Source organism: Thunnus albacares, chromosome 9 (assembly GCF_914725855.1).
Source record: "Thunnus albacares chromosome 9, fThuAlb1.1, whole genome shotgun sequence".
Classification (NCBI taxonomy): Eukaryota; Metazoa; Chordata; class Actinopteri; order Scombriformes; family Scombridae; genus Thunnus; species Thunnus albacares.
The window spans coordinates 29,785,044-29,811,397 of NC_058114.1; the positions used below are offsets into that span (position 1 = coordinate 29,785,044).

General features: G+C 39.6%; 1 protein-coding gene across 1 annotated transcript in view; it reads right to left on the reverse strand.

Annotated features, from left to right (window-relative positions):
- Positions 1-5,350: 5,350 nt before the first annotated feature.
- Positions 5,351-26,354, reverse strand: part of tgfbr3 (transforming growth factor, beta receptor III) — a 68,211-nt gene continuing 47,207 nt past the window's right edge. The window contains exons 6-17 of the mRNA XM_044361540.1: positions 25,784-25,946; positions 25,190-25,337; positions 22,770-22,959; positions 22,203-22,489; positions 20,788-20,943; positions 19,057-19,206; positions 18,388-18,573; positions 16,011-16,304; positions 15,256-15,373; positions 10,491-10,529; positions 9,534-9,641; positions 5,351-5,680 (exon numbers count right to left, since the gene is read on the reverse strand). Coding sequence (XP_044217475.1) covers positions 5,562-5,680; positions 9,534-9,641; positions 10,491-10,529; positions 15,256-15,373; positions 16,011-16,304; positions 18,388-18,573; positions 19,057-19,206; positions 20,788-20,943; positions 22,203-22,489; positions 22,770-22,959; positions 25,190-25,337; positions 25,784-25,946 — 1,958 coding nt within the window. The 3' untranslated portion in view covers positions 5,351-5,561. The remainder of the gene's footprint in view (positions 5,681-9,533; positions 9,642-10,490; positions 10,530-15,255; positions 15,374-16,010; positions 16,305-18,387; positions 18,574-19,056; positions 19,207-20,787; positions 20,944-22,202; positions 22,490-22,769; positions 22,960-25,189; positions 25,338-25,783; positions 25,947-26,354) is intronic.

Consider the following 26,354-nt stretch of genomic DNA (forward strand, 5'->3'; position numbering starts at 1 on the left):
TCACTCTCACTTGTTTTATGGTTGGTCAACTTTTTTTTTGTTGCTTCGTTGACACTGCTAGCTTGTTTAGCCTGTTTAACTTACGTTACTCGCTAATTCTGTTCTTCACACAGGAGGACTTGCAGTTGACTTTTTTCGGCTATCTTGTGGAGGTGCATCCTTCTCCTCCCCTCTGGTGACTTCATATCTTTTCTGACACCATGTTATGTTATTATCTAAAATAACGAGGCAGAGACTAAAGTTGTGGTTAGCTAGTTTACGTCTCCTCGGATGGCAATGTAAGACCCGCCCCTACTCTGCCTCTGATTGGCTCTGACCCTAATATTCTTACCTTAACCCTTCTCCTCGTGCCTAAACCTGACCAACTTAACCGAAGAAGGTAACGAGTACTGGTCAATCAGAAGCAGAGTAGGGCGGGTCATTCAGTCACCATCCTTGGAAAAAGAAATTGCTTGTGGTTAACACTTTACTTCCTTTAGAATCAAGACACAGAACTTTCGTATATCTGTTGAGCATGTATTCGGATTTGCTAGAACATTTAACTGTGGTTAACCCTTCATACAACAAAGTCAATAAAATAGTCACCAGTTGGACAAGAGTCTCATAGCATGAAGGGTCCCTCAGTGATAAAGATGATAAAGAGAGTTAAACAGATGTGACATTACAGAGGGCTAGAAGGAATCAGAAGGATTTGGGACATGTGGACCAGTCAACCCAAACCTGAGCTGGCATAAATAGAGGCAGCTTCTTTCTCTCATACTATAATCATAGAGCTTACAAAATACTCCAAGGCATGCTGCTTACGGCCGTCTCCAAGGAGCCCTAATCAAAAGCAAAGATGGAGTGAACGCTGGTGGGGAGGGGGAAGACATAAGGAATGAGTGCACGACTGCACTCATCGCAGTGGTCTCCCCTCGAAAATCAGCCAGAGGTCCACATGGTCTGTATCATGTTATGAGCTCACCAGAGACAAGTCATGACTTCACTGCAACAGAGCCAAGCCTAACACATCATTAATACAGCTCATTGTTCTAAACCAAATACATACAGGAGGTATCCACACATATACTGTACCCTCACACATGGCAGAAAAATCATGAAACAATCACAACAGTCTTGTGAATTATGATGTAAAATTTATTGGGCATAATGGATATACAAATATCATGCATATTTACAGCATATAAAAAGACCAAAAAAACAAAACAAAACAGGTAACCAACACATTTACAACACCCAGAAAAGGGCACTCTTGGCATCATGGGAAAGTGCAAACTCTTCATTGTTTGCTTTGAGATTGAAAAAAGAAAAAAAAAACTGCAATAAAACCACAAACAGGTGGGGGCCCCTAATCATCCAACTGCAATATAATCTATAAGCATTTACACTTTTCTTGAGTTCAAACATAGGCACACACATACAGACACACAAATTGTACACAAAAGACACATTCATAGAAAAACACGAGGTAGTCAAATGGTTAAAAAAAATACAATCAACAACTAGACATATGGATCTGTGCTCTGATTACAGCTGTTCTGAGTTCAGCATTAACTACAAATCATGAAGTGAAAGTCTTTTGCTCCTTCAGCACACTTATTGTAACAGTGCCAATATTGTGTAATACAGCATCATTATTTCATATTGATAACTTATTATCTATACTTATTTCTTCATGGTCAGGATTGGGGAAGTGGTGGAGCTTTTCCCAGCATGCACTGGGCCAAAAGGAGGAATGTTGATACTTGAACAACAACTCTCATGAAACGTATCGTTAGTTTGAGTGAAAGAATATCCCCAAATGAGAAGATTAGATCCAGAACATAATTTGAGGCTCGGTCGCTTAACAGCATGACACGAGGGGCGGAGGGGATAATTACATATGGGAGATGGATTTGCCACAGTCGATAAGAGAAACCGCAAAACTACAGGAATGTCAAAAACCCTTAATCCCACAATGACCACTGATTATAGGCTGAGGCACATTTCCACTCTGCAGGACATGGATCTTTCACTAAGTATATTCTATATGCAGTGGGAGAGAGTGCCGTTGTTCACAATAATTCTGCTTGATAACAGCAAAAGTGCACTACATATCAATGCTGTATATGTGGAATTGAGTTTCAAAAGGTTTGGGTTTTGGCAGGGGACACACCTGGCAAGAAGCCCAATAAAACAAACAAGTTCTAATGTTGCTCTAAAACCAAGTGGTTCTAATACAACTCAAAATTTATTTCTCAAGTGTTATTGAAAACAGTTGAGTTTCCAGAAACACAATAACATGATAGCTGGATTTATTCCACCCTCCATTCTAACTGAATACATTTACACTTAATATATATTCCACTTCCATATTCCAAATTTGGCTTAACTGCTATCATCAGTGGTTGAGAAAAAATTATTTTAAGGGAGTAAAAATAATTGTTGTGACAACAGAGGGACCAAACAGCATTTAATTTGGGATCTGGGTTTCTGTTATTCGGTGATAACTGAATAAATCACTGATTTCATGTGAAACTACATGTAATTATTTACTAATATAAGGATAAAAATATAGTTTAATACGCATTGTTACAGCTTATCTTCAATGATATGAAGTTTGTATTTAAGATGTATATTCAAATATATTAATTTCTGATTCACTTCATATGAAACTATTTGAGTAAACCTATTATTTATACAACATAGTAATCAATCCGCAACAGCAAGAATGAGCCAGTATTGCCAAGTGGGGAATTAAAAAAAAGATCAGATGACAAATGATAATATTGTTTAAACAAAACATTATGAGTTGTATTCCATGTATAGAAGAATAAAAACTTGCATGTAATGCTTTGTTTAAAAACGATTTATATATTGTGTTATTATAATTTCATAACATGTTTTATGACATTCCTTGATAATGAAATATACACATATGTCTAATTTACAAATATGTATAAAATGTTTCTAGATGTGATTTCTTTTTAAATTTAGGTATACATATCTATTTTTAAAATTTTGTCAGGAAAATGTTTACTTTTGACTTTTTTTAGTCAGTAAAACAGACTCAACATGTGATTCTTTTAACAATGTGCTGAATAATTTTGTATATATTTAATTTTCATCAGTGAAAGTGTCGTAAAAACATGCCATGAGACTTTTATGAATAAACCAATAAATCCCCCACAAACGTGTGTTATGAGCACATCCACAATTCACAGTACTTACACACATAGAAGACAATAAATTTCTCTTGGTAAATATATTCCAAAATATAATTTTATACACAAATATATATATTTATACTCTGTTCCCTCTGTAGAAAGCTTTATACATGTTTACATAAGAAAAGAATTTAAAAAATCAAAAGCTTTGAGATAATATACATTCTGTTTTTCTTGTTACTCCTTACTGGAGACACGGTTAAATTGTTACAGGGAAACCTCCCTCTGCAATTCAAAGGGCCCAGTTTGTCCCACACACAGTCTGACAAAAAGAAAACACATACAGGTTAAAGGAAGGCACTACGGCAAACATTCATATTATTCTGAGACGGTGGGGTAGTCGTGGTGTTGCAGTTTGAGGAACACATTGGCAAAACATGATATTATATGTCCATAATGATGACCTTCAGCTACAGCTTATTCTTTCTAATCAACACATTGTCAGTGCCAAGATTTATACAAAAATAGCTGGGATAAGAAAATCCATATCCATATATATTTGGCTTTATAATGTAATAAAAGTACTCCTCCTCTGGCTCTATCTGATAACAGGACAACTGACTGAATGTGTAAAGTATAGCTGAAATGATTATTCCCTCAGTTGATTAGTCAATTAATGGAAAATGATTATGATTTTCATAATTTCCAGACATTTTATAAACTAAATGATTAACTGATTGACCAAAAAAGTTATCAACAGCTTAATCAATAATGAAAATAATGTAGCAGCCCTATTGTAAAAGGACAAATATGTGACAATGATTTGAGGGTCATGTCCTTAACTTATACCATATGTTGATCCTGTCATTCAACATTGTGGTTCAAATTTTATCACTTTTAAAGTACACAATAGTATTAACTTGCAAATGTTAATCCTGTCTAATCCAGACAACAGAATCCAACAGCATTTGCACACACTCTGCATCATAATATTTTTGAGTATTTACAATATTTACAAAAAATATACATGTTTTAAAAAAGAATAATTTGACATTTTGGGAAATAAACTCATTCACTTCCTTTCCAAGAGTGAGATAAATAGATTGATACCACTCTCATGTCTGTGTGTTGAGTACAGAGCTGGAGTCAAAAGGATTAGCCTAGCTTAGCATAAAGCACTTAGCACTGGAAGCAGGAGGAAACAGCTAGCTTGGCTATGTCCAATGCTTCTAGAGCTTGCTAATTAACATGTTAAATTGTGTCTGTTTAACCCATGCATAGACAGAAATGTAAAACAATTTGTGTTTTTATTCTTTAAAATGTTGAACCATTCCTCTGAATTAGCAGTTTCCAGCCTTTATGCTAAGCTAGGCTATTCCCCTCTTGCATCCAGTTCAGACATGTGAGTGGTATCAATCTTCTTGTCGAACTCTTAAATAAGTATATTTTCCAAAATGTTGAACTATTCATAAATGAAAACTGTTCATATAGTAAAAAGGAACCCATAATGCCCCTGTGAAGTTGAAAATTGAGACTCAGACCTTAGCTTAGACCTAGATCTACTGAAATGCATCACTATAGCTACGGTATAGACAGCACATGTGAAATATGTTTTACCATACTGTGTGTACAAATCTATATTGAGGGCAGATTGACTGAAATTAGTACATTTTACAATGTGGCTTTTTATCAGCATGTCTTTCACATTTTTCTTTCACATTTTTGGCATTTACTCTTCTGAATACATTCAATACCTACACTGTTTCTTATCTTTTTAAAGTCATTATCTCACTGTGTGTGAAGATGATGACTTCCTTTCATACTGCACTTTTGTCCGAATGTTAATAGTGGTTGTTTTGCTCCTTTGCCACCTCCAGGGTTGCGTGTCATAAAGTAATGTGCTACAGTCCAGCCATAAACATCTCACTTACTAATACTGACATCACTGCTATTGCTTTTCCTTGCTGTTAGAGTACACCTGCTTATTACAAACAGCCTAAATCAAACCTTTTAAGGTCAAAACAAAAGGCTGTGTTGTGGAAAAAAAGCAGCATTTGGATTGTAGAGAAATGTCTGGTATAAACTCACATTTGTTTGTTGTAGTTTTAGTAAGATACTAGATATGAGGTGAGGCTGCCAAGCTGAGTCTCACTACTACTGCAGACCAATAACACCAGGTCAGCACATTAGTCGGCACACGCTTGAAGTGGCACAAAAGGAATTTACACAAGAACTAAAGGTGTTATTGTGTGTTTTCTTCTTTTTTTTATAAATCACACTTCTTTCCTTCCTATTGCATCCCCAAAATAAGTCCTTTCATCGAAGGAAACTAGAGTCCACAAACCGGTCCCTGTGAACCATCCGGGCCCTTCCTGTGCCATGGCTGGGCTGCATGTCCCGCTGGGGTGCCCTGGGCTATGCCGTGCTGCTGCTGGAGCAGGGTGTGCTTTGTGTGCTGCCGATACTGTGGGCTGCACTGCTGTTCTCTGAGGCGGGCTGAGACCTCTGGACCTGCTGTGTGCCAGCTGTCTCACCTAGACATAGAGCAGGAGAGGGAGTGGGGGAGGAAGGGATGAAGGGATTGGACCAAAAAATACAAAAAAAAAAAAAATTATAAGTTCGAAAAAGCCTGAGGTCAGCAAGAACATGACAAATCGTTTAGTTAAAGCGACAAAGTGCACTCCTCTAAGACTCTGGAGCTTCCTTTGTTCATCCGTACTCTTACATATTGAAAGAAAAAATGCACTGTGTAATCTCCTACAGTTTACTATGACTGTCCCTGCTTGACATAACCTTTATACTGTACAGCCGTTAAAATACACTTCATGATTCTAGTGTTTTGTGTACAGCCTTGGGTAGACAAGTTCATTCTTACTCAAGCAGAAGTAAAAAAAGATAATTTTTTCAGTGCAAGTAAGAAGGAACAACTCTGGATTTCATCTGCCCTAACTTTGACCATCTTCAAGCATGATCTGCCACAGATTCACAAAGTGTTTTGAACTACTATGATCCAAAAAATGTCACCTCAGAAAGCCCAGACAGAACCAGTCACATCCTATCTGACAGATGATATTTTGAACAGAGAGAAATGAAAAGGTTTCCCGTTAGTAGAGTTCATTTCTTATGTTATCTGGAATCAATTAGCTTGGCTTTAGCAGATAAAGCAGAACAAACACAAGAACAAACACAAGACAGGACCTTCTGACTACATCACAGACCACTGACTGGTTTATTGTTCTATGTCTAAAGCCGGGCTCAGACTACAGGAGTTTTGGGCCGATTTATCCCCGATTCACCCCTCCCAACAATCGGAGGAAAAAATCTGGTCTGGGACCTTGGTCAGTAGGTATTATCTGGTAATATGAAGGGTTTACAGATCCAATCTGTATCTCATTGGGGCCATCCCGATAATTTCAAACATGTTTGATATTTAGGATTTAAAATCTGGATGATTAAGTCACTACTTTCCACAGGGAAAGGGACCACAATAGCAATGAGAGAGACAATTCACGGAGGTGAATGAGAGGACTTTTGAAATGGCGACAGTGAAGAAACAACAACAAGTTGTTGTGTTGGACGGCTGAGATGGAGGAAAGGCTTGTCGATATGTGGCAAGAACACGACTGCCTATATAACATGTCTTCCAAGACATATCATAACCGTACGGACAAAGAGTAGAGCTTTAATAAAGCAAGTTGTTGCACCATGTAAGTCTCCATTTTGTTTACATCTGCTTCCCTGTGAGATCACGTGAGGTGGTGCATTGCTCCCTCTAGCACAATAATCTTAATAATATCCTGTAGTGTGTGATGTGCCATTATTTTTGAAATCTTGTAGTGTGTGCATGTTTGAAATTAGAGAGAAGAACATCTGTGAAGTTTCTCCTTATGTGCATGATGCAAAATGGGTTAGGATTTTGAAACTCCTGTCGTCAGAGCCCGGCTTAAATAAGCATCTCATTTTGTAGACTCTTGGGATCCAACACTTAAAATGAAGGGGCAAATGAAAGTGCTTACATTGTTTACAAAAAACGTCTCTGTCAGACAATGAACAGCTTTTGACATAAAGCCAAGTCTGTGTTTAATTTGAGATTCTGGCACAATCATTACTGCAGTCTGCTCCATGGTTGCTTCCTCGCTATAATACACCCAGAGAACTAAAGAGCAACACAAGAAAACATTCATTGTCTGACAAAAATTATTCTATCTATAGTTTGTGCTACAAGTTCTGTGTCTTTGTTTATGTGTAAGTGCTTGCATATATGACAGGCATATGTGTCCACAGGCCATCTTGCATCCCACTCCCTCTTTAGGGCCCCTTACTTCTGCTAATGTTTACCAGAGCAGAGCTGCCAGAAGTCTTTCCCTCACAGGACCATGAGCTCTACAAAACAAAGGGACTTGGATTCACCTAATCTGTCTGAGGAAATATAAATTCCCAAGTCCAATATTATCTTTCTAGATAGGAGAGATAGAGGCCACTTTTATGTCACAGAAACATACTGTGTATGAAAACTCTGTATCCAGTTGTTGCAGTAGATGTCTGACTCAGGGACAGTTTGCCTTAAAGGCACACTCTACCAATTTTATATATAGAGCATGTAACAGAAAACCTGCTTTACAAACTGGGGGTGTGTAGTTAGAACATTTACTCAACAGCTTTAGAGTCTAACAGAACATGGTATATAAGAAAGAAAGAAAGAAAGAAAGAAAGAAAGAAAGAAAGAAAGAAAGAAAGAAAGAAAGAAAGAAAGAAAAAGAAAGGTTTGGATTCTAGAGCAGATCTGTAAAAATTCTCCTCATGTTTGTGCTGTTGTCAACCTGTTTTCACAATTAGTTCAGATTTTTCATTCTTCTATTGGTTCAGCAGTTGAGCTGAGGTGGAGAGCAGATCTCTTGGCAGAGGTGACTGCAGCCCTGGCAGAATGCAGACTTACTGTATGTGCCAAGATAATGAGCAAAATGTCAAATAATATATTGTGGAGGTGCCTTTTGAAGCATTAATACTTCTAATTCCCTTATAGGGAATTCAACTGTAATGGATACAAAAAAAATACAATTCCACTGAGCATATGTCATTCAAAAGGGGGAAAAGTTTCTCTCTTGAGAGGCCAGGAACATCGTCCTCAGACCCTGAGGGGAAAGGCGCAGCTCTATTTTCATGTTTCACCACTCTGGTTTAAAATACACTTATATTTTTGGAGGTTGTTTTTGGGGATCTACATTCTTGGGGTTTACATGGAGCCGCCAATATTGCCATGTAAGGTCATTTCAGACGAGATGGCATAACACATCCATCTATCCATCTATACAAAGGCCTATTTTAATAACATCACAGGATCATACGCCTTTAAATACACCAAAGTCTTGGCCATGTGATTTTTTTTCATAACTAGTATCCCTACACCTGCTCTCTGTATATGCTCGCATTTGATGATTAATATCTTGGGAAAGCCAGACAATTACAAGGCATGTGTGCCTTTGTTGGTCATTCTAGGAAACTCATAAAGCATAAATAAAGTGGCTGTCTCAAGAGGAGCCAATGCCAATATTGTGATAAAGATAAGGGCACTAAAATCTGACAGCTGATCTTTCCTGCTAGAAGAAATTCTGTTCAGTAAACAGTCATAAATGTGACTGAGCACGACTTAAGTTTTTAACAGTTTGTCACCGTTCTGACAAGTGTCCGTATCGCTGCTGCATTTAACTACGAGGGAGGATGATTTACGAATCCAGCCCTCCAACACTCTCCAACTCCAAACTGTAAACTTAAACACTCACATTGTTATATTTTCTGAGAGCCTTGACTTCTAAACTCAAACATCCTGACCCCGTGTATGAAAGAAGTCCATGGAGAACACATCAGCCACGGGGCAACGGGTCAATGGTATGGCGGGACACCAGTCAAACAGTCAGGCCAAGGAGAACAGGGCAGCTCTATGCAGCGCTGAACTCAGTGGACTGCTGGGAGCGCACATCCTCTCAGGGGTCAGCTGGGGTCAGCAGGCTGGGGACTGATGGGGAAGGTCTTGGCATCTAATGGACAGATTGTGTGTCTTTTCCTGTGAGCGCCCGCTAAACCCAACAAGGGGAATTTCCAACTCGTCTCCAGCCATTGTACTGAGAATATTTGCTGACCACTCCGCAGCCCCCCCAAAACATTCAAAGGCAGGAAAGAGGAGAGCTCTTGCTGCTGACCAACAGGATATATTTACAGTAGAGGAGTCAATATGTTATTGTGAACTGGCCTCTGTCCGCAGCAGGATGTTTGGCAATCCCAGCGGCACATTTCTGGCACTGAGGCGCTTGCACATTCCTTTGCATCTTATCTTTTCATTAATGTAGAGAGGTGAGCCGGGGGCCGTGGAGCAGCAGGTAAAGGACCTACCTGTGTGTGAGTAGATAAACCACAGGGCTCCGGTCAACAGAGCCCCAATCACAAAGGCTGCGAAGGCGATCCCCACCACTGTCGGAGTGTCTAGCACGTACATTGTGCCTGGAAAACAAAGCAGCACACAGTTCATACTGGATAACATGACATACAACACAAAAGCTACGGAGTCCCAAAGTGTTCAATATCAAATGAATAAATAGAAAGTTATGAAATAAATAATCACATAAAATACATAAATTAACCAATAACTTGGTAATTAATAAACAACAATAAACAGAGTTCTTTTTAATAACATTTTTGGGTGAAATTGTATAATCCTTTTTGGACAGCCAAAACATAGATATATGACAGAAAATCATGAAAATATGCAACAAAGGTGTACCTTAATCCCCAGGCACCCAGTGGAATTCATTTATATTTCATTATACATGATGTTCTTATTCAGACTACAGTCTGTTCAATTTCATAATGTCACTTTTCATGTCAGTGGAGCTGTCACCAGTCACTGCTCCTCACCTTTCAGCAACTTAACTGAAAGGTGAGGAGCTGCTAGCCAACTAACTAGCTAGGCTATGTTAGTATAAAAGTGAAAGTAAACATGTGTAACAGTGTAAACAGCAGCAGCATGCTGGTTAATTCAGAATTTTCTTGGAAGCGTTTTGATTCTAAAGATGTTCCTCAGTCAAAGACACACAACTATGTGAAGAACAAGGTGATAGAGCTAGCTAACTAGCTGGCAGTCAGCTGGCAGTTAGCTAGCTGGGTTGCTGGGCTGGTGATTGGCTGAAAGGTGAGATGACAGGAACTGGTGACAACTCCACTGTCATGAAAAATGCCATTATGAAATAAAAATATCTATAATAAAATAAAATGAATGAATTTCATTTTGTTCACTTTGTTTTTATGAAAATAAGAAGGATAAGAGTCAAAATAATGTAATATGACACTTACTCTCAATAGGGGGATCTGATGGGCTTGGTTTTGGAGGAACTGCAAAATAAAATACAATTTAATTTTAAAGTATGTTGACCATCATGTATGCTAATGCACACTATACATTATGAACATAAAAAATGACACAATACATGTTCTTGGTCAGACAGAGGAACAGCAGGTTGCTGATGTTGCAGTGTGTTGATAAGCGATTCTCTGTGGAATCTGATACAGCCACCTAAACCAAGAAGATGCTGAAAGAGCACCTATTCTGTAAGCTGACAGTGTCCTAAAGGACGAACCTACTGACTCGGACCAGCTCTGCTTAGCCATTTATTTCAAGCCATCTGGAAGGCTTTCAAAAGCGAAATTAGCTGTAATAATGTCTTTACAAACAATACAAAGGCGCTTGTGTACAGGCAAACTCAAGAGCGAGCCTGGTACATGTCCAAGACTCCGGCACAATGGGTGCTATTCTTAGAAAGAACACCTTTGAGTTTTCATCTCGTGTAATGAATGATGACAGGTCATCAGAGAAGACTTTAATTTCAGAGGGGACGATGGCCAGAGGACGTCCTCTCTGACACCCTCCTCCCCCAATCCCATCGCTCCAGTGTTATCTGTCCTTTGTGACTTGTTATGTTAAGAATGCAGAGTGGCCATTAACGCTTTCAGTCCCACAAGCACAAAAGAGAGGAGCAGCATACTTTATATAGGCCTTACTAAACTTGAATGGTTATCAAATCTCAGTGTACCTTTTCAAATAATGCTCTGCTGGAATTCTGACTTTTATTCGCTGCTTTAACAGAACCAGACATCACCCCTGAAGTTCAACTTATGACTTTATGTTTGCAGCTTTAAACTGTTGCCAGAGCTGGAACAGTCCTGATAACTCTATGAACGTCATTTGTTTATGTGAGTTTGCTTGCTATGGAATGAAAGAGCACTCCTGCGTAATGACTTGTTTTTGTTCAACTTTGACCTTTCCTCATGGAGTGCAGAAACCACTGATCAAGCCTCTGCAAGACTCTTGACACTGGAAGTCAATACTTTTAAAGCCAACTATAGTTCAACTTGACGGTTCAAGGCTTGTTACTAAAATCAGCTCAGCTCTATAAAGCCATTAGCACCACATACAACTGAAAATATACAGTGGGTTTATAGAGTTATACAGAAAAGCATTTTTTTCATAGGTTTATACTTTTTTAATGGCCATAGCCTGCTGAGGCATGAATCCTAACTAATGCACAAGTAGAAGCATCCTTTTTTAAGTTTTAAAATGATAAGTTTTATGATAATTTTTAATTATAAAGTAAGCTACCTGACATCAGTGAATACAGTTGGAGAACAAAAAGCCCTTATTTGATGCATCATCACATATATTTATCACAGAAATCAGCTGCATAGAAAGATAAGCAATCTGTAGAGTCAACATACCTAAAGTGCATATTTTACACGCTGCAGTTTTAGCCTGTCTACTATTGTTATGCACGTACACCACACATGTGCCACACCATATATAACCTGCTTAATCGAGTAGGTTTTGTATCTTCTTCCTTAAACAAAAGCAATACTATTTTTACTGGGGTACTAATATAATCTATACTGCCAACTGCCAACTTCTCAAAGAAATGATATTTTCAACTTTTCCTGAACACTACCAGATCCATAAAAAAGGGATACAATTTATTGATGTTGTGAAGCAGTAAATCTACTTTTGATGGCAGGGCTTTGAGGCTGTTATATTTTTCCATGCACCAAGTTGGCCACAAGTGGCCCTCTTTGATTTGTAGATCAACTTCAGCTCTTTGGGATGCAGTCCAGTGCAGAACTGTGGCCCTTGAAAAGGCTGCTTGTTTTGTTTGCCATCCTAGCATAAGAGATGGCTTTGAAGAAGAAAACATGGCCTTTGAAATTGAGATTTTTTTTCACTGTGTTTACGGCATATTTGTGTTTACTTAATCTGCTCCATGGAAAATAAACCCGCAGCATTGGCATAGCGGTGTAGGCAGTGCACCCTGCTGCCTAGTTTGGACTAGCTCAGTTTGCTCACTCACTCATTACTGCACATTTCACAGTCTCTGTTCACTAATATCCTCCACTAACATCAACACTGGCACTTCCCTCAATGACTGCATCTAAATCTCTGCCTAGCAGTGAAACCCAAAGGTTATGAGTGTTCAGTTAAAATGTAATAAATCCACCCATTTCAGTTCAGTGTTTTCCTGACTACTCACACTATAGCCTGTCAGATACCAATATTAATAATTGAGTTCTCAATATATCAACTAGTATTCGTTTTTTAAGATTGGCACATGATATAAACAAACATTTTGATAAGAATCCCTTAAATTTTGCTCAGAATTGTGACTAACACAAGTACTGAGTGTATCGCTTCAGCTAACAATTCGTTTTATTATCAATTAATCTGCTGGTTGTTTTCTCAATTAATCAATGAATCTTTTGGTCAATAAATGGTGAAAAATGCTCATCACAATTTCTCTAAGCCCATGATCACATTTTCAAATTGCCTCTATTGTCTTACCAACAATCCAAAAGGCGTTCAGTTTATTATGATTGAAGAGATATTGACATTTGACAGGCTGGAACCAACAAATGTTTGGCCTTTTAAACGACTTTGTTGCACATAAGTTTCTAAATCATTTCTAAATATATCTAATCGGGCTGCATGATTGTGGTAAAAATCAGTATCACGATTTTCTCAACTGATATCAATACGTTTGAACTAATACTTTCCTGTGCGTGAGTGTAATTCTAAAACAGATAAAAAATGATAGCTAATACACAGCTCACCTATAGTCAGATGTAGCCTGCAGCCAAAACACAGAGAGCTAGTACAGTTATGAAGTTAGGCTGCTTTCATTATGTTTCATCCTTTGTTATGCAAACCATTTTTCCACCTCCTTAAGGAAACCAGTCTGTAGGCTCAGACTGTTTATGATGAGGTAATTACTAATAAAAACAGCCTGTCAGGCTCATGTACAATTCAGTTAAGCATTTCTGCCTCAACAGAAACTTAACATTAGCGTAAATTTACAACAGGTAGTACAAACAGGAAGTACAGCGGCAGGAAGGTATTGGTTAGTGTTAGCAAAGCATTGTTGCATCTCCCTCTACATAAAATGACATGAAATGGCATAAAAATAGATGATAGACATAATCATATATACATTTGTGATGTGTTAAGTGGTTTTAATAATTTGCAGTGTTACTTTTGCTTGCAAAGTAACATAAGTGCTTTTGATTGTCTTCATTGTCTTCCACACAGCACACACACAATTTATTTACGTTACACAGTGTTTTTGTCAGAACCGAGGCTGGATACATTTATTTGTTCTTCCTCATCATCGCTGTGTTCATGTGATTCCGACACCTTTTTGTAATTCCTCAAAAACTTTTTTTTTTCTGTCACCACATTCGCCGCTGTCTCTCACATCTTACATTTATTTACATCGACGTCCCATCCCCCTCTTCCTGTGCACAGTTTGTAACATGGAGTAAGTTGCTACAGCTTAGGGAGAAACTGACTTGATGAGATGGATCTGACTGCTAATGCAAACACAACAGAACAGTTTGAGGCATGAAGCGAGACAGTGATGTTGATATGATGAATCCTGTAACCCTATTTCACTTTTTAAAATAGCGGTTTCTGGATTCTTATCGGCCATACTGATATATCGGTTGGGCTCTAGCTCGCACTGATTAAAATGACATGATTTATAAAAAAACTCATGAATCAGTAAAAGTTGACTCAAACTGACCACAGGTCTCTTGTTGATGTCATTGCTCAGAGGGGAAGCTGATTTGAAAAGTTCTGGCAGTCCACCAGTAATTGGGCACTCATGATATCACTCCATCTCAGTTTAGGTCATAATTAGTAAAATGTGATGGTGGTTACATCAGGCCCCCCCTCAAGGCTGCTCCCTCCCTCTGATCACACTCACAGCCCCCGAGAAGGCGCGATACAGCCAGTGAATGAACGAGTGACTAAATAAGCGATGATCCAGGGGCCTTTAAACGCTGGCTGGATTCCCAAAGCCAACAAGAGGACCACTACTCCCCTAACACACACACATACACACACTCCTCCCCTCTCCCCCTTTCTAATGGAAAAGGGAGGCCACAGTGAAGGTCCTAAGTGAAAACAACTGGAGCTCAGTGCTGTATGACTCCTCTTTTTCCACCTCTCCCTCAGCATGGACCGGTCCAGAGCAGCCGAACTGGGCCTCAGCGTTAGCACACTCCCCTTTACTGCGACCACATGCTAGTATGTACACACGCACAAAAACACACGCGTTTGTGTACAGACAGTTAATGTTAAAAGACACATGAGCGCACAAACCACATGTGCATACACACAAACACACCTGCGTACACATTCACACAATCTCACACACACACACACACACACACACACTCACACACACTCACACACACCGCAGTTAATGACGACCAGATGTGGGGAAGTGATGTGCAGTGTTCTGTGGTTTCGGTTTTAATCTCCAAGTACCGGACCAAGCTTTCTCTGGCTCCTTTCGCCCTCAGACTGGCTTCTCACTGTAATCTTTATCACACTCTATATACTCAAAACAATACAAATCAGAGCTTAATTTATAAGGTGTAGTGCTGATGGAAAAATGGAAACATGATTGAGAGTGACAAGAACTTCTAAGACCCATGTGCATCTCACTAAGGCTGAGCTCATGGTGTAAGGTCTACAGTAAGTAGGTGTAAAATGTGTGTTTATTAACACTTGGCTAACCTGGCTGAACAGATCCATTCACCACAACCAGCGGCTTGGTAGACGTCTTGGTGTTCATCATCATCGCTAGGATATTGTCCAAAGTCAGGGAATCACAAGTTTCACTGGATTGTAAGCACTGTGAGGATAAAAATGAAAGAATGTGAGGATTGAGAACTTTTTACACTTCTGCATTTTCCTACTGAAGATTTTTTTTTTTAATAAAAGCAACAGAAAACATTTAAATATCTCAATCTCAAGTAAATGTCTTCTGACCTGACTAAAAGTATAAATGTGGAAATTCAACATATGACTCACAAACCTTGATCATAATCAGAATATAAGAACTCATTTCTCTTTTGTAAATCAGTCTCAGATCATTACTCCCTCATTACTTTGACAAGTTTTTTATTCAAGTAAAAAGAGGAAAAAGCAAAGGAAAGAACTTTCAGGAGACTGTATACGTTGGACAGATAGCACAGTGAGAGAAAAATGAAAATGATGGCAAAGACAGATGCTTATTTTGTTCTGCAGCTGGATACTTGGCGAACGTTGCATCGATTCATGTTACCTGCTTAGCTCTGGGTGCAGATCTGATACTTAATGACTCAGGTCAGCCAGAGTAAAGATGCACTAGAACACTGACTTGAAGTCTTCTCAAACAAACACTGCTAATACTATGTGGCTCTGGAGGGACTAAAGCAACTGGCTTCTACAGTAAAATCATTAAACACACAGAAGAATAAATGTAATTTGGAGATGGTTATACTGCATACCGGTGGTAGTCTTTGGTTGCTCTCAGATCTTTTCGCGCACAAAGACATCTCACAGTGCAGGAAGAGAAGGGACATGTTGAACTTTGAATTGAAGGTGAAGCTGAAACTTTTCTTATCCATCTGGGCGTGAGGGACAGGAAAGTCTCTCTGAGGATAGTAATTGACCGAGTCATCTCTGGGGCAGACTGTCTCAATGAGAATGTAGTCTGAGGCCACGCTGGGGTTGGAGTTGGGAGAAATGAAGCACGATATAATGGTGAACCCCAGTTCCGGATCTGATGCGGTTGATGTGACCTGAGGCGTGTGAGAGAGAAGAAAAACATTTATTCTTCAAATACAAATACCATTTGTCTTGTCAAAAGCCTTTTCATGTAAGTAAGAGTGAAGCCATGACTGACTGACAGTCTGAGTGATATTGTTTCTTATTAACAATTTTGGCCAGGAATACAATTCAACTAGCTTTTTTTTCACACCATGGTTGTTTATGCTGCTCTTACGCTTCAGTTTACACAGAATATTGCCATTTTACGCCTACAGTACTTAACTGTTTAGTTCAATCTCACCACTTTCTTAAAGCCTGTTTCTAGCTTTCTAGTTTAGCGATTAGCTGGTAAATATAGCAGAGCATTAGGCAGCTGAAGAGCCAGATATTTCACTCAGGAGTTGTTGGAGACCAACAGAGAGTTAAAAGCAGGATGAATATTGGACTTAAAGGTGCAGTGTGTAAGATTTAGTGGCATCTAGCGGAACAGACTTGGCAGAAATGGAATATAATATTCATCAGTATGTTTCAATTAGAGTATAATCACCTGAAAATAAAAATCGTTGTGTTTTCGTTATCTTAGAATGAGCCCTTTATATCTACATAGGGAGCGGGTCCCCTTCCATGGAGGCCGCCATGTTGTGCCGCCATGTTTACTACTGTAGCCCAGAACAGACAAACCAAACATTTTCACGGCCACTGTAGGTTCTCCAACATGCTTGGAAGGAGGAAGGTGGGGGGGTATTGCAATCTGCAACCTCACCGCTAGATGCCACTAAATCCTACACACCTTTAAATGTATCAGTTGGCCAAAAAACACAACTCTGAATGCTGCTCTGTGTGTATGTTGTTCTGTGGGCTGGATGTGTAAACAGGCAACATGTTAGTCATATCAACTTTATGAGGATGATGACATGTCAGATGTTGTGTTTACAACTTGTTCCACTTCCCAAAAGTGGCCAAAAATAAAGCCTAAGTCTGTGTATACTGCAAATTTTGAGTTGGGCAGGTGAGTTAAAACGGGAATAAATAAAAATAAAAAATAAAATGATAACTCTCTTCAAGAGAAACACCTGGATCAATACAGTCTTCAGCTCAAGGACAAATCTATTTCATCCCTGCTCACCTAACCATCTGTCACAATCTAGCTGTCATTGTGAGTGCCTGGAAACCACAGTGAGGACCACCACTTTGATATTGACACAAGACAGAAATTCAAGCAAATGTCTTCAAGTAGTATTTCAGTCTCTGTTAGGATGGTAGTAATATCCTTCCAACCACAAGACAGTCCCCTGAGTTATTATTTCTGCTCTGTCTCCCTTTTAACCATCAATGCCAATGTTTTGTAATGATGGTATCCTCATTAGAAAGGTCTTTGCCAGAGTGAAAAACAGACAGACATATAAAAAACAGTATTTTAAAGAGACAGTAAATTATGCAGATTATGACTTATAGAGTATAAAAGAACTCGAGTTTGTATAAACATATAGTGCATTTACAACAAAATCTCAAATGTGCACAGTTAGTGAGGGGGGAAGTTCTTGAACAAAGTCCCTTTATGAGCATCAAAGTGCACTTGTGCACCTTTTGGCCATTGCCTCAGGTCAGGTCGCAGCACAGTGTGAGCTCTGAAGAGAAGGTTACGCCGAAGCCTCACACACAGACAACTCTTTGTAACCTGCTAGTTCCGCGTCCACACTGTCAGTGGAGCATCTCCCGCTGATATCATCATAAATCACCTCTTCAAAGGACCTCATGGTATGAGTCTTTGCCATCTCTTACATGATCTCTATAATTAGTGTTGCAAAACGAGTATTTTGAGCCAGCTAGACAGACAGGGACACGTAGAGAGAGAGATGAATGAATGTGAGGGGTGAAAGTGAGTGTTAGCTTTTTAGCCCCAACTAGACAAAATACAAATTGACCTCGTGGATGCCACACTAAGAGATCAAAGCAGCAAGAGCTAAACTCCCAGACAGAGTACACACAGCATAGTTTTCTCTGCTGTTATGAAGGTTTTTAATTTGGAGACATAAACACAAGTTGTATAAGTCAATGCTGCATTAATCTGTAAAACACACATGACACGTAATGTATTAGAGATGCAAAGCATACCTCCACAAAGACTTGCTGATTTTGTGCGACGGTGTGGAAGGCCTGTCGTGAGGGGTTGTTGATCGGCAATGTGTTGTACAGCTCCATGTTATAGGTCATGTTGTTGACCGGTTGCTTCGCTGGTCCCGGTACAATCCTGGGAAGTGTATCGTGGGTTTCCTGACTCTTTCGGTACGTGCAATTGAACTGGGAGGAGAATAAGACAAAGCCAAGACAAATATCAGCAGGGATCTGACATCAGATTCCACCACACAAGCACCCTCACCCTGCATGACTGTGTGTCAGTGTTTGACCACATTAAGATAGACCAAAAAATAGGGAAAAAACATCAAAGATACTGTATAAACAAGAACAATAAGTGGAAGACAAGGAATGGATGAGACAAAGGAAAATAAGTCAGCAGAGGGATGAAGATGGAGAAACTTCAAAATGGAAAATGTCAAGTCAAGTTCACAAAACAGACATCATGGAAAGACGGAGAGATTGCAGGAACCAGATGAGTCTTTACTAGCACCAAGGGACTCTGGGAAATGGAGTGTCTTTCGGCTCTGCATGATTAACATAGAGATGTAGATGATCGGTGGTCTTGATTTGTCAAGTTTCCCTTGAATTGAAGTGCTGTTCTCACAATGACAGAAATATAGTGATACAATGAGTCAACTGTCTTACCACTATGACGGACTGGTGCTCTATGGGCTCCGTAAATGTCCTCTCTAACTCCACTGTGTCCCTTGGGAACAACACGTCTCCAGATTCCAGATCCTCATACTCCAGGGGTCCACCACTCCCATCCTTAGTCTCAGCATGACTTATCAAGACCTGTAATCCACAAAGGAATCCATTACTCAAAAAACTCCACTAAGCCACAGTACGTGAAGGAATAACTTTCACAAAAATAATTTCCAGACTTTTCTTTTCAACAGCTCCAGTTGCGAGTAGTGTTGCTTCATTCAGGGTGTTCAATAAGCCAAAGGCACAGAGATTAGGATCTCAGAGAGGGGTCGCCAAAACATTCTGCAACCAATGAGTTGGATTTAAAATGTGGGAATGTCCTGTGGCTTTAGCAGTGGGACTTACCCTGGACAAACACATAAAACACATTTCTAATTTCTCAATAGAGAAGAGGCATGTCAGGGCTCCGAGACAAGTACATGTTGCTTTAAGAAATGTTTGATTTATTGAGGTGAGAGGACAATCTCAATGACACTGGCACTGTTGCACTCCTGTCTGCACAGCATGTTAGATGACCTGCCATTGGTGCCACTGCTGAACTAAAACAACATATCACAGGACAGAAGAAATAACAGAGAAAACAGATGATCTTTGATGTGTAGGGACCTAGACAATGACAATGAATCTCTTTTAACCAGAGGTCAGAGGTTTTCTTTGCATCCAAGTGCTAACACAAAAGATGACCTTGGACATGCGCCCAGGTTTTCAGTCTGCATTGGACAGAAAATGTGTTGTTCTAAATTTCTCTCACAAAAGATTTCAAAAGGCTGGGGCGGAAGTGACTCATCCTTGCTTGTTAGAACAGACACACTGAATGCATTCCACAATAATGAAGATAACTGGGGATGTCAGATGTAAACGTTGAAGCCCATAAACCCACTCAAGAGTTCACCATAACATGAAAAAGTTCTTAAAAGTCAAACTGAAATTTAAATTCTCACTTTTTGTGTAAGGAAATATGAACTGCAAATATTTTTTTCATTTTTCAGAGGAGGATTAATCTGTTTGTGGACATATTTGTGAAAACAGCAGGTGTGAACTCTCTCTATGGACATTTCCCATAGCAGCGGTTGAATGACATTTGAGAGTCGGCATTGCTAAGAAACATGCCTTTCATGGTGCCTTACTGACTCATACTCCTGTGTAACCTACCAACGCTGATGATGTTTTTTCCCCCTTTTTCAACAAACACAGACTACGCAACAATATCTGTGCCAAAGCTGGTTAACTGCCTGCACCATTGGAACTGAGGTGATGTAAGAAGCTATCTTTAGTACCCGCCCACACAGATATCGGACCAATCAAATTATCAGTACTGACATTGTCAGTTGGAACCAAAAATTCCACTCAAGGACAAAATTTAAAGGTGCCATCAAATAAATAAAACTTAAATTTCTTCTTTTTGGTAATTAACAATTTTAACCAAATACATTCACATGTCAAAACACCAACACCAAGCATAAATATATATATATATATATATATATATGTACAGATTTCTTAGCAAAAATGTATTTTAAATTCACTTTTTAAAAACACTTGCTTTATATTTACATTATAAACTAGAACTCTAATGCTCAGTGTGGCCACTTTTCATGGTTCATGTTAAGCAGCTATATTGCCACAACCTATTTTAAACTAAATTGTAATAACAGGTATTATACTTACAGAGTTGATGTAAAGGGCCATTGAGCTACCCTGCATGGGATATACGGTGGTTTGACAACCAGTCAGAGGAGTTTCCAGCGTGTAGTGGGTGGCATTGACTGTTGCTTTGCATTCTGGGTCTTGGAGTGTGAGGTTGGCATGAGCAAATCCGTTCGCCTTAGAAAACATCAAAAAATGGCAGGATTGGATACAGATCAAAAAAACTTATTAACTCATTTTCAGAATTGTAAAAAACAGCAAAAAAAAGTGGTTGTGTGAGATTTTGAGTTCCCAGGAATAAACAAATCCCACAAGGTGGTCCAACTCCAACCCCAGCTTCTCCTAATTACAGTCTATGCCAGTTTCCTTTCTGTGATGTGGGCTGACTGCGTTGTCACCGTGGACAGACGCCAAATGTTGGGAACTGTCCTATTTGCTTCAATGTCAGCCCATGTATAAAAGTGAATTAATCTTTTTATTTAACTTTAGTATACCTGAAACTTCCTGGAACCAATTTATCTTTATTTATAGCTATATGTCACTAAGGCTGGCAGCCAAAATATTAATCCATTAGATTTAGATTTGTGATTTTAAACAGTTTATTAATTTGCAATTATTACATTGACCATCATGCTGATGCATGCATATGTTGGATGCTTTTCAGATAACAACAACATAGCAACAGGGAGGTCTATGTTGCCATTTTCTAATTGCGGTGCAGAAAACATCCTTCAGTCCCCTAATTGGTCCAGACACTGGTATTGTCTATGGGAGTCCTCCTTGTTTGTTGTTTTCTGTTCTTTTTGTCATAGTTTGTCACATCAAGTCTGTGTTGCATGAGCAGAGATGTAAGAACAAAATACCCCAAAGTCAGTCTGATTGATCAGACCAAGAACAATTTTTTGAATTTGTTGCAGTGGAGAACATGCTTCAACTGTTTGTTTCTGTGCTAAAACAATTGATTGATCAATTAGCTGACTGACAGAAAATTGATTTATTTAATTATTTAAATAGTTACTAATAAAGTACCTATAATTAGGCTTCACATATGCTCAAATGTGCCTGCTCTTCATAGGTTTATATCATTAAGTGAATACTTTGGGAATATTTGATAGATGATCAATTTTATTCATCTTGTTTGTGTTACATGCTATTTATTTGTTAGCTATTATTATTATATTGTTATTAGCTAGTTATAATAGTTAAAATACATTTTTTTGTCTTCACATGTACAGTAAAGGGTCCCATTCCCAGGTATTTTTTGTTTTGGTTTTCCACATTTCTTATGTTGTGTATATTTAGACATGTGTTAAGTGTATTATATGTGTTGTTTTGTGATAGAGACAAATTTAGATAAACTAGAATAATCATTAGTTGTAGCTTTGTATGTCCTCCAAGCAGGATCCATGATAGATGAAATCATGCGCTCCACTCACTTGCAGGCTCTCTTTGTCGATGCTGACCACCATCTTTGTTTCTTCGCACTGCACACTGAGGCCGACGCTCAGAACGCCCTGGTGCTCCTCTGGCTCTCCGTTCTCCCAGGGACGGTCATCAAGGAGGGAGGGCAGCGGCAGGTGGGGTAGGCCCTGAGAAACAGGTGGAGGGAAGGGAAAGGGCAGACTGGAGCGCCGTGAAGCAGTTCCTGCTCCTGGATGAGGACTTGAGTCACGCAGGATGGAGAGCTCTGGGGGAAACATGCTGTCCAGAGGATCCACCACATCTGGAAGTCACACAGTCAGTCAGAGCCTCATGAGGCTGATTTTACAGTCATGGAAATTAGACATGACTACAACTATAAAACCATTTCACAATATCACGCTAGTTTCTTCATAAGAACAGTGCAATATTAGACATGAACAAAATTGTAGCATCTGCTAAAATGTATGTCTTGCATATTGTATTTTAGCTGTTATTTAACTTACTGCAACACACTGTTTCTTTTTCTGCGACATCTGAACTTATACTGAGTGGAGTATTCAGAGGATGTTTTTTCAGATTACCTGGCTCTCTGAGCCGGATATTGAAGTGGTTAGCCACAGGAGTGCTGGTGTAAGACGTGACTGGACTATAGCTGTGCTCTTCTGCCCACTTGATCAAGGCTTGTGACCCTGATGGCAAGTGCTGCTTGGGGGATTTTGACACTTGCATCAGTTTTTCCGTATTTGAACTAACACTCACGGTGTCAGAGGCCTGTGGAAAAGAAAGAAGTTTCATTTATTTTTTTCTTACTGTATCAAAACTCACAAATTGTCATTTCTAAAAGACCATAAATTTAAGTCAGCTCCATTAAGATCATCAGAAACAAAAGACATGACTTACTGTATAGGCATTATCACAGATAGAACTTCAAGTACAGTCCTGCATTTTTTCTGTGTCAAGTATGAATCATGTGAATGAGTGTGAGGTAATGGGCGTGTCACAGCTTGATCAATTCTGAGAAACCATACCAAACATGTTAGATTGCTCCTAAAATTTGTGTCTTGCCCTGCAACCCTCCCTGTGTGAGGGAGTGATTCTTTCTCACAGCCATTTCCCACACATCCAAGTCTCTTGAGCAACACTGAGGAGAACCCACTTTCTGACAGACGCGAGGGTTCAATTTTATGAGGCTATCATATCGCATAGTTGACCCACTCCCAACACTTGTTGCACAAGCACCGCATCCTGTGTACCACTCACTGAAAATCACAATGTCAGCATTTTGGGATAATAAAAACAATATCTTGTCAACATGTGCTGTCTATGTATTAAATGTTGGAAAACCTTTGAATTAATGAAACAATGAAACAATCCATCCAATTGTTTTCAAGACCAACGTGGTGAACAGTCTGACCAACAGACCAACATTGCTATCCATGGATCTATGCTGCTAGAATGACTAAAAATGCTAATCACTCATTTCAAATCTTAATTGTTAGAATTTTTGCTTTTCTCAGTTTAAGATCATTGTCGATTCAAAATCTTTGGGTGTTGGACTGTTGGTTGGGGGAAAAAAAAGATATCTGAAGACCTCATCTTTGTTGCAACTTTGTGCCATTTAATAAGCTAAACAATTAATTAAAAAAATAATCAATTGCAGCAATATTGAAAATTGATAGAAGCAACTGTTACTTATGTGCCCTACTGTGAACATAAGTAGCAGTTATGAAACTGCTTTACTGTATAAAGTGTAACAACTGTTTATGCATAGAAAAAAAAATCTAAATTCCAAATCCAATCTGCTGTGTGTTGTAGAAAGTGGTAAGTGGATATGAAAACATAAATCTGTTGGGTATATCTTCACCAAAGGCATTACCATCCATTTGTGCTGTTCTGTAAGTTTCACAGGCATTGACCTGCATTACACTCACACAACCTGACTGACTTATAGTACAGAAGTGACGGGGCAGCTGTACAAACACACCGCGCCTGGCAAAAGTGCAGTGTCATGGCTGCAGCAGCCCTGTAGGAGTATCAGCATTACACACTGAGGAAACCCAGAGTCCCTTGCCTCCACTGAACCAGTACAGGACCAACAGAACAGAGAGGTGCACAACAAATGGGCATCAAGGATCAGCCACACTGTGACTACTAAATGTCACCAGAATCAGCAGAAATTAAATGATTTTGGGAACCTCATAATATTGGTGAGCTTCTTTCAGTTTTATTGCACTTATTTTTTTGCTCCAGAGACAGGGTTTAAAATTCCAACCATAGAGCAAGTATGGTGGCTGGACAGAAGCCAGTTTCCCATTGACATGCTCTACAGTTACACTATTCTCCCAAAGTGTACATAGGTGTCATTTTCTTACAGTTCCTAAGGGTCCTACGAGATGTGAGTAATACTAATGAAGATTTAATATCAAAACTGTATACTCATGCCCAGTGCTGACATGTATGAAACCACATTTGTAAGTAAAGGGCACTATGATATATTGCAGTAATTAGCTAACGTTTGTCTTTTGTGTGTGGCTAGGAGGTTCTAACAGCTCGCAGCTTATGTAAGTGCCTGAAGCAAGCGCTGCTCATAAGTCATATTATGACTGATGGGAGGCAACTTGGGCTCTATGTGCAGCTAAAGCTCTGCAGTAGCCTTGGCTCTGAAAATATGTGATGCCCCAACCACTCTTGCCTCTGGCTCTCTGAATGTGATGACAATCCCAAAAGCCGCTGCGATGAAATTTCACAGTTTCCTCCTAACCTGTTATCCCCACCCTTTCCTGCAGTGTGGACCTGGCGCCAATTCAACACACGTCCCAGTTTGACAAATTCTTTGGTCACTGGTGCAAAGTGATTACATCTCTGTCTGTGACATGACTTGTATGCCACTGTGATGTGTGATAAGACTATATAAAATCTCAGTGGTGAAGTCTGTAAAGGTAAAAAAAAAAGGATATTTCTGGATGGGAAGTTTTTGACTGCTGTCATGCTGCCAACTTACCACTACATCCAGTCTGCCAATCACACCGTGGGCCTTGATAACCCAGTTGACAGACTTTGCGCACTTGAGCAGCAAGACGACATCCCGATGCAGTGGGGCATCATCCTCCATAGGCCGTAGATCTACTATGACATCTACCTGGAATGCACTGCAGAAAGAGAGAGAGAGAGAGAGAGAGAGAGAGAGAGAGAGAGAGAGAGAGAGAGAGAGAGAGAGAGAAAAAAGAATTCTGGATGGTTAGGTTCTCCTTACTGTTATCGTGCCTTCTGTGTCTGGCCAACTAATTAAAAAGCTGGATGCATACCCAGAAAAAAGGTAGACATGTGCACTACTGACCAGATAGCGCTCTGGTGAGATACAGCACAGCTATCACTACATTCCCAGATTTGTACAGAATAATCACTCCACTGGGGGAGTGAGGAGATTATCTGGCAACCTGGACTTTGAGACGCAGTTTTGAAATATCTTTCTCACAAGAACACCAGTAAATGTACCGTCCAAAACAAACCCCACAGAGATTAGTGAGAGCATCTTGACCTCAAAAATAAACTATGACAACATGTATTCTTTGCTTTGGCTGCTTTGGTTGCTTACCTGCTGGAGTTCGGGGCTTGAAGCTCAATTATGTGGACTTCTCGGTCTTTGTCAGGTCCAGACAGGACACAGCCCTTTGATGCCTGTGACTCCACGTAGCCCCCCAGGTAGTTCAGAGACAGGAACTTGGTATCAATCTTGCAGGTGTCAGAAAACACTGGATCTGAAAGTGGAGATGTGTTTATGTTACTGGTTGGGGGTTCTGTGGTGCTATTTTGATCCCCCAAAGGAGAAATATGTCTTTTTGTTGCTCCTCCACCACAGAGAGGTCAGAACGAGAGGGCAGCTACAGAACAACTACTGGCAGGAATTCAATGTCCTGCTCACAGATACTTCAGTAAGTTGGATGTTTGCTTTGACCCTGCCGTTCCAGCTGAAGAGCACTCACTTCTCACTTTACTAATCAACCCTGCAGCTGGTATTCCCATTGTCTTCCATCCAAATTTAACTAAGCCAAGCCCTGTGTTGGATGAGATTGGGTGTGCTCTGGCTGGCATGACCTGTCTTCCTATCAACAGGGAAATTTCTCTTCTCGTTTTACGTGGGAAAGCTAAAACCGAAATTCCTCCAC